The sequence below is a fragment of the Emydura macquarii genome, unplaced genomic scaffold, assembly GCF_026122565.2.
Source record: "Emydura macquarii macquarii isolate MOO-44397 ecotype Brisbane River unplaced genomic scaffold, CSIRO-AGI_Emac_v2 contig_1146, whole genome shotgun sequence".
Taxonomy (NCBI): domain Eukaryota; kingdom Metazoa; phylum Chordata; order Testudines; family Chelidae; genus Emydura; species Emydura macquarii.
In genome coordinates this window covers 10,556,692-10,574,054 of record NW_027131283.1, presented here as the reverse complement: position 1 = coordinate 10,574,054, position 17,363 = coordinate 10,556,692, and the positions used below count along the sequence as shown (strand labels likewise).

Sequence of the window (17,363 nt, the reverse complement as noted above, 5' to 3'; positions counted from 1 at the left end):
GCCCACTCAGCATTGACTCACCTCCTAGATCCAGCTGTGACACTCCAGATGATGCAGGAGCCTGCCTGTGCTCCCATTGTACAACACTGTGCCTGCAGATCACACCACTGCTTGCTTGGCCTGTTTGCATGATTTATAATTGGAAAATAGCTCCAATTTTCTGCCTTGGGTTTCACAAATGTCCTGTAGGTATCTGAATGCCATTGTCCAATTGCCTGAATCATCCTAAATCCCAGCTGAGCTGGAGCTGTCACAGCCCCAGTCCAGAATGAGTGAGAACCAAGTTCATGAGCCCCAACTTTGTAAGCCCCTTTCTTAAAACTAATACATTGGTACGTTATGAGGAGTCTTCCATCCCCATGAATAAAGAGGAGCCTGTCTCCAGCTAGTTTCATTGCTATATAAGTCCTCAGGGTTTTACTAGGCAAATGCTATCCTCACTACCCTCCCTTAGTGTTATGGACTCTGCTTGCTCACCCTGATCTATTTTTGAGATCCACAAGGTTCGGATGACCTTTCAATCATCCCAAGTAAATCCTTCCATTCAAAGACCTTCCTGAAATATCCCTCACTGACCCTGGCTCTAATTTGCTGACTCTAAAAGCTAAACAAAAAAAGCACCAAAGCATGCCACCAGGAATGCAGCCTTGAAGATAGCCACTTTCTGTGCACTTTTGCATATTTTTTTGAGAACTTGCCCCAAATCTCTAAGTGTTTGAATAGTGATGGGGAAATGAGGGGGGTCCTTTCTAGGTCCTGTGTCTTGAAATCACTGCATTAAAAATCTCTGAAATAAGACTCCACTACAAAAATTTATGTAACCCCTAATCCTACTGGCAAATGTAAGACCCGAGAGGTGACTGGAGATGGTAGAGGATCCCAGACCACAGGTTGCCAAAGACACCATGAGCTGAATTATCTGGTACTCTGGAATGTGCCATATCATAGACAGACCCTCCCTCCTCTGAAATTGCATAAAACTGCTAAAACTCCTGCCATAAAGCCCTAAATGTTTGTGGCAGTACTGATTTTTGTACAGCCATAAGAGCTATCATATACCACAGGAGGGGAGTGCTACCAGCATCTCTGCAGGTTCCTGGTTGGCTTCCGGTGCCAGTTCCTTAAGTTAGGACGGTGAATCTGCTACACCATTGTCCATCTCAGGTACATGTTTTGCAGAATGTATGTTAAAGTTTAAATGCAGTAGAACAAATCCTTACTCTCATAACCCTTGGTGATCTGGGGGACTGGCGATTGATACATATCTCTGCCATGTTGTCACTCCACTTTTGGAGACAGTTTGTAAAATCCATTCCCCAAACAGCCCTGCCACTGAAATGGGAAAGAATTCAAGGAATGTTATAGCCATTACTATCCCAGTTTGTGTCCAATTACGGGCCTGTTTGTGGGCACACCACTTGCCTTGATAAAATACCTCACAATCTATTCCTTCTGGTGCATCTGAGGTGAACCTTTAAATCTGCCTATCACCCATCCTCTTTCCAAAGCAGAAGTCCCCAAACTGTGGGGGACACCCCCCACAGGGGGGTGAGGAGGAACCTTTTGGGGGATATAGCAGGGCCTGAGCCAGCCCCCGTGGGGGTGGAGAGGAAGTGCCACCCAGCCCCACACTGCCCCCATTTCTGTCCAGTTCTGCTCTCCAGCTGCAATCCCAGCCTCAGCTCCCGGCTATGGCTGCAGGCCCTGCTTCTGGCCAGCCGCGGCCTGCACCCAGGCGCCAGGCCCAACCTCTGGCCAGCCCAAGACCCCAGCCTCCATGGCTACAGCTCCCGGCCCCAGCTCACGGAACACAATCACAGCTTTGGCCCTGCTCCCATCCGTGGCTCTTGGAGCGCCAGGTGCAGACCAGGTAAGGGGGGACATGACCCCAAAAGTTTGGGGACCACTGCTCCAAAGAGAGAGACTGTTAAAATTACTCAAGCTGTTCCTACACTCCTAAATACTCCATCTCCTTATTAACTCTCATCAAATGGTTGGCTTTTGATATTCCTATGATGATTGCTGCCAGAGGTACCCCCAGTTTTCTAGCTAGGGCCTGGAATGTGGCCAGCAGGCTAGTACACTCCTCAGAATTTCCCCTGCCTGCAAACAAAAAGTCATCTAAGGAGTATATCACCTGCTGTAAATCAGACTCCCGAGCCATCACCCATTCCAACACTGTGCTGAAATTTTTCAAAGGCCGAGCACGAGATGGAACATCCCATAGGGAACGACTTACAAAGTAAAACTTCCTCTCAAAACAAAACCCAAAAGGTTACAAAGGGAAAGATGCATTAGTAGCAATTGAAAAGCTGACTTGATGTCCGTTTGCCAACAAAGCGACCCTGGGCCGTGAGTGCTAACCATGTGCACAGCCTCAGCATAGAGAAAAATAGTACACTGAACATCATTCAGGGTCTGTCACTTCATTAACTGAACTGCCTGAAGGATATAACAGGTGGTGAATCAAGTGATACTCTCTAGGTACCTTCTTGGGAACGAAGCCCAGGGGAAGAACCTAAGGCTTTCTCAGATCAATGATTGAATGGCCCTGAAACTCTGTGAGAACTTACTTCCTTTGTCTTTTTCTGTACAATATGACTCAGCTCATCTATGGACTGCAAATGTTTGGACCTTACATGACTTCTTACCTATATATGGAATCTTAAATACTGTTGTAAACCCCTCACATAAATACACCCCGGCTGTCCTACCAGGGTTGGCCCAAAGGACAGTACTCTTAATGCTTCAAGCTTAACTGGAGACAGCTTTTTCCAACACCCCACTGTCAGCTCTACCTGTTTTCCTGGTCCATCACCTCTACTCTCTGTTCCTGGACCTGGAGATATGTAAGGGGAGCCTGATTTACCCCTAGTCTTTTACTATAGTGGGGCCTTCACTGAAAGCTGTAGCAGTGGCAGGCCACGGGGGCTCTGAAGTACATCTTCCAAGCATATCTAAATTTGCAGCTGTTCTGAAAACACCTGTTCTCGTTAAATGTCTGGCAAATGTTATCACAAGCCTCAGGTCTCTGTTGGCTTTCAGAGGAATAAATAGGTGTTCACATAGGCTGCTGTCAATCTCCTGTAGTGTCATCCCCTCTAGCCACAGTGTATGATGTGGTATGTCCAACCAAATTCCTGTCTGCACTGCAGCCCTCAGTCCAAGCTGCTCATCGTAGGTAAAACAAACCATACCCCCAAAGGTATTATATGCCTTTCTGATTAAGTCCATATATTTGAATAACGCTAGGCTTTTTCCAGATAAGTCTCCAAAATAACATCTGCATAGATTAAAAAAGCAGTTTTCCATTTTTCCCAAGTAGTGGACACCCTTGGTCATTCAGATTTCTCATTGTATTGCTTGTCCTGTCCCAGCTTACTTTCTATCAGAGCTTCCCTGTGCAGCAGTGACAATGTGTCTATATACACCTCTCAACATCTTTTCTTTAGTAGCGCAGAGAAGATGAACTCCCTCCTGCATAACCATACTCTGTATTAACTACTGTGGAACCCTCAATGTCCTGAGGCCACCTGGATACCTTCAGTTGCTGATCCTATCCCATTGATTTACATTCCTGGAGAGAGGAGGAAGGTTGTATTTTGCTCCTTTCCCACCACATTAATGACTCCTACCCCATAGCATGGGGTATGCACTGTCTGATTATCTCCTGTATCCCAAACCTGAACCCACTCAGGGTGACTGAAACTACCTCCAGCAGAAGCCCCCAACTTCTGTAACAATTGAAAGTTAACCTGAAGCAGTTGTGTAAAGCAGTTGACCTCTGTTGTAGACATGTTTACACTGGGTCCTCCCCACCCCCAAAGAGCAGTTCCCCTTTCTCCCAAGCCTTGTGGCTAAATCTGTTAACCAACTTATTTCAGTATCTCCTCTGTCAGCCTGATGCCTGGAATGTAAATTCGATATGAGGGGTTCTTTACCCAGAGTTTTTTCTAAGAGTCTGTTCCCAAGGATTTGAGCCTCATGAAACAGTCAAGGACATTGGGAGATAGCAGACTGCTTCATCCCTAAGTAGGTCTCTTACATTACATTATACAAGAAAATGTGGCCATTGCATATAGCAAATAGACTGCATCATACTTTCCTGGTATTCAGGACTTCACCTGCTTCTACAGAGGGGCATGGGCAATAAGTTCTAAAGAGTACGAATTAAATTACTCATTTAAAGACTTTTTAGTTTTCATAGTAAACAATTTCCTATTACTGATGCTGTGGGTTAACACCCATATTAACCAAGTTGTGATCTTATGAGCAGAAAAATCTATGGTATGTGCTTGACTGAGAGCACTCCTGTGATATAGGCCTTTCAGGTTTGACTTCGTTCAGCTATAGCAAAGATGGCTAATGGCAAGTTGTCCTCAGTTAATCACCTCTTTTCTCCTAACAAAGGGAGTCAGGCATTTTGTCTGTAAAATATTACTTCAAAAATTGGAAAATTGCAACATGTTCTTTTTCTTATGGCTAAAGAAATCAAATCTCATTGTGTCCATTGAGATTTCATATACTGCATTCATTGGAATTGAAATCATTCTCTGAGTTTCATTGCCCAGATATCAGTGTTTCTTATGACTGGGATGCAGATTCAGTCTCAGGGATTCTCCACCCAGCAAACTTTAGTTCATCCGTCATCTTCATTGAAGGGAAAACACTATACTGTAGTTTTTCTACTATACTTAAAAGCATTCTAACTTAGTTACATATTCATCCAATACCTCAAGTTTGCCAATATGTTTTCTAAGGTCCTGTTACATAACCTATGAGTTGTATAAAAGACTGTCTTAAAAAAATGAGCTTTTTAGGTAACTAAAATCTTTTTTTTGTTTGTTTGTTTTTTAAATAGAGTTGCCATACAATGACTACTTTGAGTATTTTGGACCAGACTTCAAACTGCATATTAGTCCATCAAATATGACAAACCAGAACACACCAGAGTATATGGAGAAGATCAAGTAAGTAGTTGTTCCCTACCATGTGAAAGGAAACTCTGAAAATCAGTAGTCTTATGTTGATGGAAATACGTTATGAATTTCCTACCTAATCAAACCTCACCTTTATCTCCTTTTATTTATATAATGTATTCAATAAAGGTGGCTTTAGTGACTTAAGGGAAAATAAATGTGCTTTGCTTTCTTAGTGTGAGTAGTCTTTACCAATAACATATTGATTTTTAAAAAGTAAGCACTTTGACCATTTTTGACAAGATTTGTGCCAGCACAAAATATGGGTTACAGATGCTCCTGAGAACAGCCTTCAAATCCTATTTCCCTCCACTTCTGCTACAGAACTGTCATATTTCCATTACCATGAGACCTTTCATGCTCGAACATAGAGGGAAGATTTGCTATGAACGGTATAAAAATGTAGGAAAAGCTTATCTGCTGTGACCTGAATTCAGGGTTCTGTTTTTATGACCCCAAAAACCTGTAAGCAGAGTAAAGTACAACTGCTTTAAAAATTTGTAATGTCCATTCTAGCAGAGGAAATCCAGAACACTGAATCACAGAACAGGAAGAAAAATATTTTCAAATATTATCTTAATGTGTTTTGTAATTTTAAGTCTAACCACATTCTGCAAATGATTTGGGATGTTGAAGTAGTTTTAAAGCACTTAGGGTCACTAGTAAAGGGCTTAGGGTTGTATTAATGAGAAATATCCAGCATTTTATTCTGAGTAACAAATTTGCAGAAATGTCTTTTTGTGTCACTCAAATAAAAATTCATATTATGTGTAAGGACTTATGAGTATCATTAAAATGTTTTGTTCTTAATTTAGCAATAATGGCAAAATAGTTTAAATATCTATAAGAATGACAAGGTCACTTCCATAAGTGTTGGTTTTCCTTCTTGAAAGGTAGTTGAGCTCAACTTTTTATGTATATTGTTGGGTCAAATTAAGTGTGGGTATGAGAACTTTTCTTATGTCCACTCCACTGAGCAGGTGGTTATGCTGTTTAGTTGAGATGTAGCAGAATGTTAACATCTGAAATCTGTATGGTGTTAACCGTAGTTTCAAGCATTAAACTTTTCTGTAAAATAACATCCTTTGTTACTATTAGTAAACAGTATGGTATGTATTTACCACTTTTCTGGCTAGCCTATAATAAGGGAAGCCTTATTCTCCTCTAAAAAGAGAAATCTCACTCTTTCCACTATAGAACTGGTATAACCAGAAGAATTATAGAAAAATGGAAAAATGTCAATGTTTAAATTGTTACATTTATGATTAAATATCCAGAAACTGCAGGAAAGGCTACATCTCTCCCTATATTTAACAACTTTTCCATCTGCTGTTTCACTGTCAGACAGCGCTTATTTGAGAACTTGCGTATGTTGCCACATGCACCTGGAGTACAGATGCAAGCCATTCCTGAGGATGCTGTTCATGAAGACAGTGGAGATGAGGATGGAGAAGATCCAGACAAACGCATATCTAGTAGGAAATGTTATCTTTGTGTCCTGTTAGAATATGCCCCTGGAGTAAGACCACGTTAAACATAATTAGTCAGATCCTCACCCCTGGTTTAGCTGTTTTCTGCCACTTCAATTGACAGATCCACCCCTTAGAGACTTCCTTTCAGTAGATGAATGGGGAGGATCTGACCGGGACAAGGTGTTTCTATTGTCTGGCAATCCCCAGATGCTGACGTTTGGGCCTATAGATACCTGGCAACAAGTTGGAGCTCAGTAGGCTGTTCTGATTTATGCCAGAGCCTAGCCTAACCTGGTTAGATCAACAATCTGAAATGTAGAGAAGTCTCACTTTTATTCTAAATTTTTCACAACTACAGTTTGGCCAGGCTGAAACATCTGGCCCCAGAAGTCTTCCCAGAACAACAGGCAACTCAAAGGATACATGGGTTATAGCCTCTGATTTTAAGATTTTGAACTCCATGTCCTTTCAAAAATAGTATTATTAAGTGAATAAACATAGCTCCGGCAGCGAAATGAGTGAGTGTTTTTTTCAAAAATCTAAGGAGAATTCTTGGGTACTTGGTAGACATGAGAGGGGTGGTCAGAGCACTTTCTAAATCACAACAGATTTAACTGGCTTTTTATTATAATATGGTGTAAATTGTATGGATCACATGATTGTAAGGATTGATATTTATTATTTCTAAATCATACCTACGAGAGAACTGCTTCATGTAACCTTCCATGATATCAATAGTGGAGCCTCCTCTTGGCATCTTCATCTGTTGCCTAACTATTGTAGCCAGAATATTTTCTCTGCTCTAGTTAATCACCTTTCTTCTGAATTTGTTCAGTACTTATTAAGTAATACCAAAGTACTGGATTTTCGCTTGCCTCTGTAACATTTCTTTATAATTATGTTTTAAGAGGTATCTCCAGAGTATCCTCAAATGTTTGGGGCATAGTTCTGTTTTCCCTTGATGAGAGGACAAATTGCTGTTGGTCTCCTAACCAGTTGCTCAAAATAAGTTTCACTGTAATTCCTTTTTGAAAGACCTATTGCCGTTAAACTTTTTCCTGCTGCTTGATCTGAGTTCCTTTAATCTCTTAATTTTAAATACTAGTTCGAGCGTCTGATAAGCGGATAGCCTGTGATGAAGAATTCTCTGATTCTGAGGATGAAGGGGAGGGTGGACGACGAAACATTGCAGATCATAAGAAAGGAGCAAAGAAAGCCAGAATAGAAGAGGACAAGAAAGAGACAGAGGACAAAAAAACAGGTAAGATCATAATGCCATTTACAACTGTGTACTCTCTTCCAACCCATTATTGGATTGTACCTTCCTGAAAGTGAATTTTGTTAGCAGTAAGATACCCTGCAACTATTAGCACAAAGATTTAATGTGTTGTTGCAGCATTCATTCTTTCCAGTCATACTTAAGAAAAAATTTCATAAAATCCAAAGTGCATGCTTGTATAGATACTGAAACAGTACTTACAGTCCAGGAGTGCTGTTCTAAATGTAAATCTTTGCCACTGTGGCTTCAAATCCTAAAGCCAGTCATTTGTATAGCTCTAATGAAAGTGTGAATGAAAAAGGTTCTGTATAGCTGATGGTGCAAGCTGTGATATGCTATTTATTTAATAAAATATAATTTGCAAATAAACAACCTAGTTTCCTGATTTTTTTTTTCCCCTCAGTCTTAAGAAGATTATTATAGGTTGTGTTTCTAGACTCCTTTCAAATATATTTAAAGCATGACACTGTGATTTTTCTTCTTAATTGTTTTTAGATGTTAAGGAGGAGGATAAATCCAAGGACAGCAGCGGTGAAAAGACAGACACCAAAGGGTAAACCCCTCATTAATTAAACTATAAAATGTTTGTGCTTTGGAAAACATTCATTAACTTTCAGTGCTTTTCCAAAATTAACATATCTTCTGTACAGAAGGCTATAAATCAGTGTCAGGAGTTACTAAAATACTTTAAAATGTGTGATGGGTAGCTTCACTTGCATTTTAATCAACGGCTAGTGTAAAAGACATTCTCAGAATGAAATTAGGCCCTGTTTAATGGTTTGTATTTTTTGCCTTTGAACAGAGCGAAATCGGAACTGCTCAGCAATCCTTGAATTAAAGATAGCCTCACACCAGTTACAGAACACAATAGTAGAGTGGGAAAATACTAAAAGAAGAAGAGTTTTTTTCATGTTGAGAGAGACTGCTGATTTCATTTTGTACTATTTGGCATGGACTGTATTTATTTTCATTTGGCTTTGTTTTGGTTTTTGGCAAGTTGTATTGTGAGTTTTCTAATTATGAAGCAGAAATTTCTTTCTTCTCCATGCTTTATGTAATAATATTTAAAATGGATGTGAGTTATTATGTTAAATGTCTAAACTGATCTATTAAAGTAATTTGCCTTTCCTGAGCTGATTTTACTTTTTTGTAATTATATCTTTATTAAAAAAAATTGTACTTGATTCTCTTTTGTCTATCATTGCATTATATAGAAAGCACTTCCATATAAAGTAAAGATAAACTTAGTTTAATATAAACTATCAGTTTCTGGGGGATTTAAAAGGACAATCTGTACGTACGTATGCTGATCAGTGCACGTTGTAATGACTCATAGTACATGGACTGCAAAACAAAGTGACTAGATGTATCATAGCTATTACACTTATCTACTTTTCCATTATTTACTGTAAAGAAACGTTGTGCCTGGATATATGAGCATGACATTTGGAATCAGAAGGTTAAAACTCTGAACACCCTGGTTGGATTGTATAATAGGACAAATCCCCTACAGGTCTAGCCGCAGTCAGTCTAGCAGATGAGTTTAATTGATGAGATATTCTTTGGAATGAATTAATTTGACAACCAGCAATTAAGTCCTTGAGATAAGATTGGGTGTATTGTGTAACCCATTGTGACCTTTAGAAGTTCAAGCTGCAAAGAACCTATCTGTTTTCAAAACAAAGCCTTTTTTCCTCCTCTTTCTTTCCCTTTGAATGATTGGTTAACCAATCCTGGCACCTGAATTTGAGACCCTGTTATATAGGTTCCGCTTTCTATATGAATAATTTCCATACCATCCATCTTGCTTCACACTAGAGAGAAATGTGGGAAAACTGTATATGGACACTTTGTTCACTAAGAGCAGCATTATCCTTTCTTGCAAGAAAATATTCATAGTGTTGTTGGTCTTTTCTTTCCCTGTCTACATTGTATCTATAAATGTTTCCTTTTTCCCATTACTTCCCTCTCCTGTCTCCCCCAAAAGGTTGAGTTAAACTTCATGGTCTTTTTCTTGTTGATTCATGGTTCAAGGATTTTCACTAATAAGAATTATTGTGCATTGGTTACTTTTCATGTACTACTTTATGGCATCTTTAGAAAAGTAAAGGTAACATGACCAAGTAATTTACATCCTTTCCATGTCACTAAGGAGAAAGCTGAGTATATTTGAAGGTTTGAGGATCAAAGGGTTGAAACTGTCTGTCTCTAAGACTGTAGTACTACAATAAACGGACACAATCATACTTTCCTAACAAATTCATCAGCTTGGTACTGTGGTTGGTAATTCCACTTTGAGCATTTGGACACAATGGGCCAAAATTTAGCCTGATGGACATAGCAGGAATCATATATTGCTGCAGACTGCAGAAGAGCTGGTTGTATAGTTTTCAAAAAAATCTTAAATGTGTAAGTACAGTTTTGCAAATAGCAGGATAGACTTTTAGATGGGATAACTGAGTAATTGGTTTGCTGTTTTTACTGGCATTTTTAAATTCTTTCTTGCATTTACTACAAGACAGTGATTTTTTTTAGATTTGTCAATTATTTTCTAACAACTTCTCATCCGACTGTGGTAAAAAAAAAAAAAATAACAATGTTACCAGGATGCTTGTGTTAAGTGGACAAATTAATCTAGGGATCATAACATGAGACTTTATTCCTAGAATCTGTTTTACTTAGAACTGGCATAAGTACAATGAGTTTGGTCTCACCTTTTCTTTTAAAGGGACCCCATTGTCGCATTTGTTGTCCCCCTTGTTGTCCAGCAAGGGCACCCACTGTAGGCTTCCAGCTCCTCAACTGTCACCTCTCTTGGGTGGATACCTGCGTGTGTCTTCATCCTGTCTGGGGTTTTTTCTAGGCTGCATACTTCCTTGTCTATATTGTGATCTCCCAAGCAAAGTCAGGCTACCTAAAATGGCCTGCTTTACTTTTCTCCTCAGGGATGGTACATAGTGTAGCTGTCACAGTTAAATTACCACACAACTCTTTCTAAGCGAGCACGTTTATTCTTAAGGTAAAAGCCTTACAGAGTAAACATGTTAAAACAATAAGAGAACATACACCCCTGCTAACAAGCTTACCAGAGATCACTCTCTGACTTCACTAAGGACTCTGGTTAGTGCACAGTCCTTCAAACCCCACCCATGGGTTTTCCTTGGTCATGTTCATCACAGCTTCAGCTCAGAGCCAGCCTTCTCATGGCTGAGTCACTCGTTTATCCAGTTCGGGTCTTTTGAATTGACCACAAATAGGTAGTCAATTAGACAAAAGGTAGCCCTCTCTGTTAGCAAAATTTAAAGGCTGAGTTGTAGGTGGAAGCTTTCAATCCCCTCTTTCCAAGTACTTCCTAGGAATTCCACTTCACACACATTGTCCCAAAAGATTAATCCTACTTTGTCCCCACCTGGGGGAAAAACCGGTTATCACTTTAAGGATAATCCTTAATTAAAGATTAATTTAGAATCCAGCATTCTATACAAATTAAAAGTCTTCCATCCATGTTGTATTCTAATTGTCTCTGTGCACATATTGCAACCATTTCACAAATTCAGCACATTCTTACTTTTAGGATTTATGTGAACAGTGTCTATAGGAGAAAAACTGAGTGTAGTATCTGTATATACAAGAATACGCTGTTTAGATAACAGACTCACCCAAGAAATGTTGATGCTTGAGCCATCCTAACAGGATCTTTTAGTGCCAAATAGCTGTATTTTCATGAGGGAGCTCTAATTGCTCATTTACCCAACATGGCTCTCCAGCAAAGACATATTATAAAGGTGAGCAAAAACTGATGTCCAGCATAAAATAGCCTATACTCTCTGCAGAGCTATTTATACATTTATAGCTCTTTTGAACTGCTTCCTTTATTGAATTGTTTCCAGCTGCAGTTTGTATATTAAAAATAGAAAGTCTCAATTACTCATCCCACAGAAAAAATGAATAGCATTTGCTGACACTTGATGAGTTGATCCATCTATTGCTGTCATTACTTCCATCAATTTCTGTTATACTAGTGGGTATAAAAGCTTGGCCAGATGAAGAACAAATATTCTCCTTTGTACATTGCAGGGTGTAAAGTTCATTATCTCACTTTATACTCTTGCAGTAGCTTTGTGTCAGACTATTGTTAGTACTAGATTTCAGCATACCACAGGTGACTTCCTCTTGGCTAGCATAGCTTTTACCACTGATGATACACGAAGATGGATTTGACACACTTTGCAAAAATAAAAGTAATGCTGGCCTAAGAGGTAGCATCTTATATTTTCATTCAAATGTCCTCACCAGCAGAATGTACCAGACCTTTTGGCAATGTTAGAGGTTCACTATTCCTTCCACTGATTGATGCTTTACTTTTGTAGTGAAATAACAGATTTAGAATTTACAATAAAATTGGTTCCATTTGTATATCTTGGCTGTCTGTATATTTTAGCACATACACTTACACTGAACTTCCTCCGTTGCACTTATCAAGCTTATCAGATGATAAACCTCAGAAGCCAGCTCCTCAAGTGTAACTTCTCTTAGCTCCATTTAAGTCAACAACTTAGACTATGACAAGTTACATCAACTAAGGTTCTGGCCCCAAGTCTCTTCCAAATACTAGCACCGGAGGAAATACCAGCAAGGAAAGGAGTCCATAACACTATTTGTTCATTTGTCTCTGTACCTGAGAACCTGCCATATATAATCAATTAATAATAGCAAAGTCCTAATTGGACTTCATGAATTAACTGGCTTCTCTACATTTCTGAAGTAGTTTGGTTTGTTTATGTAGGTTTTAGTTTTTGAAGGGTGTTTTAAGAAATTCTAAATTCTAGCTCATGGTGACCCAGTATTGTGACCATTGCTAAGGATATGTGTTGCTTTTACCTGAGCTCTTGGGGCATGGTTTTTCCATTTTTGCATACTTAAAAAGAGGTGATACATTATAATGACTAAGGACCAGCAAAGTTGCCGGGATGTTTATTATTCATGAGTTGAAACATCATGTAAATACAGATATTGACCACTTTGCAAGGAGCCACGGTCTTTTGCCAAACATCAGGTAGCATATAACCCATTGCCTTTTGTAAAAGTGTGGCTAATTTGTATTATACATTTGCATTGCATTGCTTATTGGATATTGCTTCCACTACTGTTGAAGTGATATTGCACAGTAAAATTAAGTTAGTTGTAGCTATTACTATTGATAGTTTGCCAAACCCTGTCATAAAGAAACATGAAGCCCTTTAAGGAGACTAGTTTAGCTTTGAACTGAAAAGCAAAAAGCCACTATAGAGTTTAAGATGATCCTATAATTGAGTTATCCTGCTGACGGATTATCGATAAAACAATGATTTACTATTAGATGAGCTATGTTAAATTGTAACTAGATGAGCTATGTTAAGATGTAACCAGATTACAGTATAACAGCAGTAATTTTCAGGCAAGCTGCTAACTTCAGATTCACTTTTTGGCATGATCAGCACAAAAATGACCTAAATAATAACTTGCTTTTAGGATAGAGTAGGATCATCCTGACAGGGATGGACAGTCTTTCATCCCCACTCTGAATGCCCAATAACACAAGTAATTCTGAATAGAAATACAAAACTCATCATGTTACTGCGTTAAGAGAAAATACTGCACTAGCATGCATATTAAACCCACTGCAAGTCCATGGATTTGTTTGAAATTTTATTCTAGTTTGTGAGCATTGTGAACTTGAAGAATTTTCTTTTAAAAGGTGTTGCATCTTGCTCAGATTTCTGTCACTTGCCCAGTTATACATTACAGTGCTTCGCTAGCCTCGTTTGTCTCCTATATACAGTCATTGCCCAAAGGTTTAACCTCATTCTTTAATCTTTATGCCTAAGGGGAAAAGGAAACTTCTTCACTCTTTTAGCTTTCAGAGATGCAATCTAATTCATCATTTGCTCAGGTCTGGCTTTTAGTTCTACCTGTCTGAGAAATAATTATTGTTTTTTCTCTCATACACAACTAATCTGGCTAATGTTATACTTGCACTAACTTCATGCCAGTGCTGATGGTGATTTCTTTCTCTTAGCTTTTCTGCTATCACTTGGATGGTACATTTTAAATGCTAATTTGGTAGTAAAGAATTTGAGGGTCTGATTGTGAGGATCAATTCTGATCAGATCTAATGGAAGCAGAGGATGCTTAGTATCTTGCAAAAGGCACTACACTCAATTTCTTATGGCATTATGTGGACAACACCGGAAGCCATGTGTGTAAAATTTCAATATTTCTATTCCATACACAGCAGGTCCTACAGCTGAACACCCTCTGAAGCTCAGTTTTCTGCTGCAGCTCTATTTAGTGGTGAAACTCTAGCATGCATTTTGTTTGTTTGTTTGTTTTTTGGTCAATTCTGTTGATGACACAACTGTTTAATCCACTGTTTTTGCTAATCCTTTGTATTTACATTGCTGTAAATTTGTTTTGCGTGACCAGGCAAATTAAATAGTACCCTTTAACTGCTATTTACCACTCTAACTTAAACCCAAGGAAGAACAACACACATTTAGGAAGACAAGTCCCACTTCACCAGTAGAAAAACAATTATTTAAAACCGTATATGGCAACTAATGCCCATTGAGTTCAGTTATTATGCTTCTGCTGTTAGCTAATCCCTGAAGCTTGAGTAGAAGACCAAAAACAAAACAAAAACCTTAATTTATTGTACAAGAGAGGTAGGGTTGTGAAGGCGGTGGGGCTGTGGGGGTTATTTTTGTGTTTAACTTTCCTTATCTTGCAGGTACTCCACAAGGAAGAACCCACAATTTGCCATTGCACAAACTGCAAACTACCCAATGCAATAGAAAACCAGCACATTGCAAGCCCCACTGCTAGCTCCCCGCACCTCTGGTGCCACACACCAGACAGACATCCTGGCCCTGGAGACTTCCACTCAGGCACTGGTCTTGACTTGCTGGAAATGTCACCACCGATGAAAGCCAGCCAGGGGGATCCACTCAGTATGAAAGGTGTCTGCTGGGGGAGTCTCTTAGAAAGCAGGTAAGAGAACTGCAGGAGGAGGTGGCTCATCTGCATAGCATGCAGAGGTCATCAACGGCACACACGAAAACATCTGGGATGGAGGATGCTAGACAGCTACAGATGATTACAGCAGCACCAGAAACGGGAAAAGAACTGGTTGCTTTGCTGTAAGGCAATTGGTTGCTAACCACCACGGGCAGTAGACAGTGCTACACACCCCTCAAGTGCCCCATTGACTGAGGTCAAGAACTAGCATTCTGTACTGGCTGCAGAAAGTGAGGAGAAAAACCCAATGCCTGAGGATGAGGAGCCACCTGCCCCTGAGGCTGGGAGCCTCACAACCACTGCACCCAAGAGGAGGTGGCGAACGATAGCGGTGGTCTAAGACTCCCTTCTGAGGATGATGAAGGCATACATCTACCAACCTGACATGATGTCCCAGATGTTGTGCTGCCTGCCTAAAGCCTGCATCTGAGATATACTAAAGAAAAGATCATAGAATCATAGAATATTAGAGTTGGAAGGGACCTCAGGAGGTCATCTAGTCCAACCCCCTACTCAAAGCAGGACTAACCTCAGCTAAATCATCCCAACCAGGGCTTTGTCAAGATGGAGCTTAAAAACCTCTAAGGATGGAGATTCCACCACCTCCCTAGGTAACCCATTCCAGTGCTTCACCACCCTCCTAGTAAAACCCATCTACTACCATTGAGAACAGCCTAGCTCCATCCTCCCTGGAACCCATCCTTCCAGCTGAGGTTAAGGCCCAGGCAGGAATATGTGCATCCTGAAAATCAATCCATGGCTGCGTGCAGATGGTGTCAATGGGAGGGCTTTGGATTCTCTAACCGTGGCGTGCTGTCCTGGGAACAAGGTCTGCTGGGAAGTGATGGGGTCGACCTGACCAAGAAGAGGAAGGGCAGCTTTATGCACGGACTTAGCAACCTAGTAAGGAGGGTTTAAAACTAGGTTCATAGGGGACAAGTGACAAAAGCTCAGAGGTAAGCATTAAAAAAAAAAACCTGAACAGAGGGCTCGGGGTTGGATGGGGCAAAACGGGGAGACACATGGAAATTGCAAAAGGGTCATAGGAGCAACAAGAGGGAAATCTGTGGAGGAATCTGCACATCATCTTAGCTGCCTGTACACAAAGGCAAGGAGTATGGGGATTAAACAGGAAAAATTGGAAGTATTAGTACATAAGCTAAATTATGGCTTATTGGCATCACAGAGACTTGGTGGGACACATCTAATGACTGAAATATTGGTCTAGAGGGGTATAGCTTGTTCAGGAAGGACAGGCAGAAAAAAGGGATGAGGGGTTGAAATGTGCATCAAGAATATACACATTTGTTCTAAGGTCCAGAAGGAGGTGAGAGGTAGACCAGATGAAAGGCTCTGGGTAAAAATAAAAGGGGGAAAAAAGAGGGCTGATATCTTGGTAGGTAACCACTAGAGACCACCAAATCAGGAAGAGGAGGTGGGTGAAGCATTTCTAGAACAAATAACGGTACTATCCAAGACACAAGGCCTGGCAATAACTGGGGACTTTAACTATCCAGGTATGTGTTGGAAAAGTAATATGGCAAAACACAAAATTTCCAGTATGTTATTGGAGTGTATTGGGGAGAACTTTTTGTTTTAGAAAGTGGAGGGCAGCCATTTTAGACTTAATTCTGACTAACATGGAGGAATTGGTAGTGAATGTGGAAGGCTATTTGGGTGAAATGATAGATTTCATGATTCTAAGGAAAGGAGGGAGTAAGAGCAGCAGAATAAGGAAAATGGGATTCAGAAAAGTAATCTTTAACAAACTCAGAGAAATGGTAGGTAAGGTCCTACGGAAAGAAAATCTAATGGGAAAAAGTAGTTCAAAGAAGGTGGCAGTTTCTCAAGGACACAATATTAAAGGCACAAACTGCAAACTACCCAATGCAAAGGAAAGATAGGAAGAATAAGAAGAGGCCAATATGGCTCCATAAGGAGCTCTTCAATTATCTGAAAATCAAAAAGGAATCCTCCAAAAAGTTGAAACATGGATAAATTGTTAAGAAGGAGAACAAAATAACAGCACAAGTATGTAGGGACAAAATCAGAAAGATTAAGGCACAAAATGAGTTACACCTAGAAAGGGACATAAAAGGCAAGAAAAAGACAACATAAAATGTAGGTCCTCTACTTAGCAGGGAAGAAGAGCTAATAACTGATGACATCAGGAAGGCTGAGGTGTTTAATGCCTATTTTGCTTCAGTTTTCACTAAAAAGGTTAAAGGTGGCCAGATACTCAACATAATATTAATATTAATTGTAATTAATATTAATAACAAGAGGAAAGAATGCAAGTCAAAACAGGGAAAAACAAGTTGAATTATTGAGCTGTATTCAGATTGGCAGGACCTGATGAAATTCATCTGAGGGTATTTAAGGAACTAGGTGAAGCAATCTTGAAACAGTCAGCAATTATCTTTGGGAACTCTTGGAGGATGGGAAGTCCCAGAGGATTAGAGAATGGCAAACACAGTACCTAGCTTTAAAAAGAGAAAGAAAGAGGACCTGGGCAATTGTAGACCAGTCAGCCTGACTTTGATACCTAGAAAGATATTAAAACAAAATATTAAACAA

The 17,363-nt window shown here is 39.8% G+C and overlaps 1 protein-coding gene across 2 annotated transcripts in view; it reads left to right on the top strand.

The window, feature by feature from the left end:
• The window catches only part of HDAC2 (histone deacetylase 2), a 45,242-nt gene extending 36,328 nt beyond the window's left edge, over positions 1-8,914 (top strand). For both annotated transcript variants that reach the window (XM_067546621.1, XM_067546620.1), the window contains 5 exons: positions 4,862-4,970; positions 6,324-6,454; positions 7,557-7,712; positions 8,226-8,283; positions 8,533-8,914. In XM_067546621.1, coding sequence (XP_067402722.1) covers positions 4,862-4,970; positions 6,324-6,454; positions 7,557-7,712; positions 8,226-8,283; positions 8,533-8,563 — 485 coding nt within the window. In that variant the 3' untranslated portion in view covers positions 8,564-8,914. The remainder of the gene's footprint in view (positions 1-4,861; positions 4,971-6,323; positions 6,455-7,556; positions 7,713-8,225; positions 8,284-8,532) is intronic.
• Positions 8,915-17,363: the final 8,449 nt, after the last annotated feature.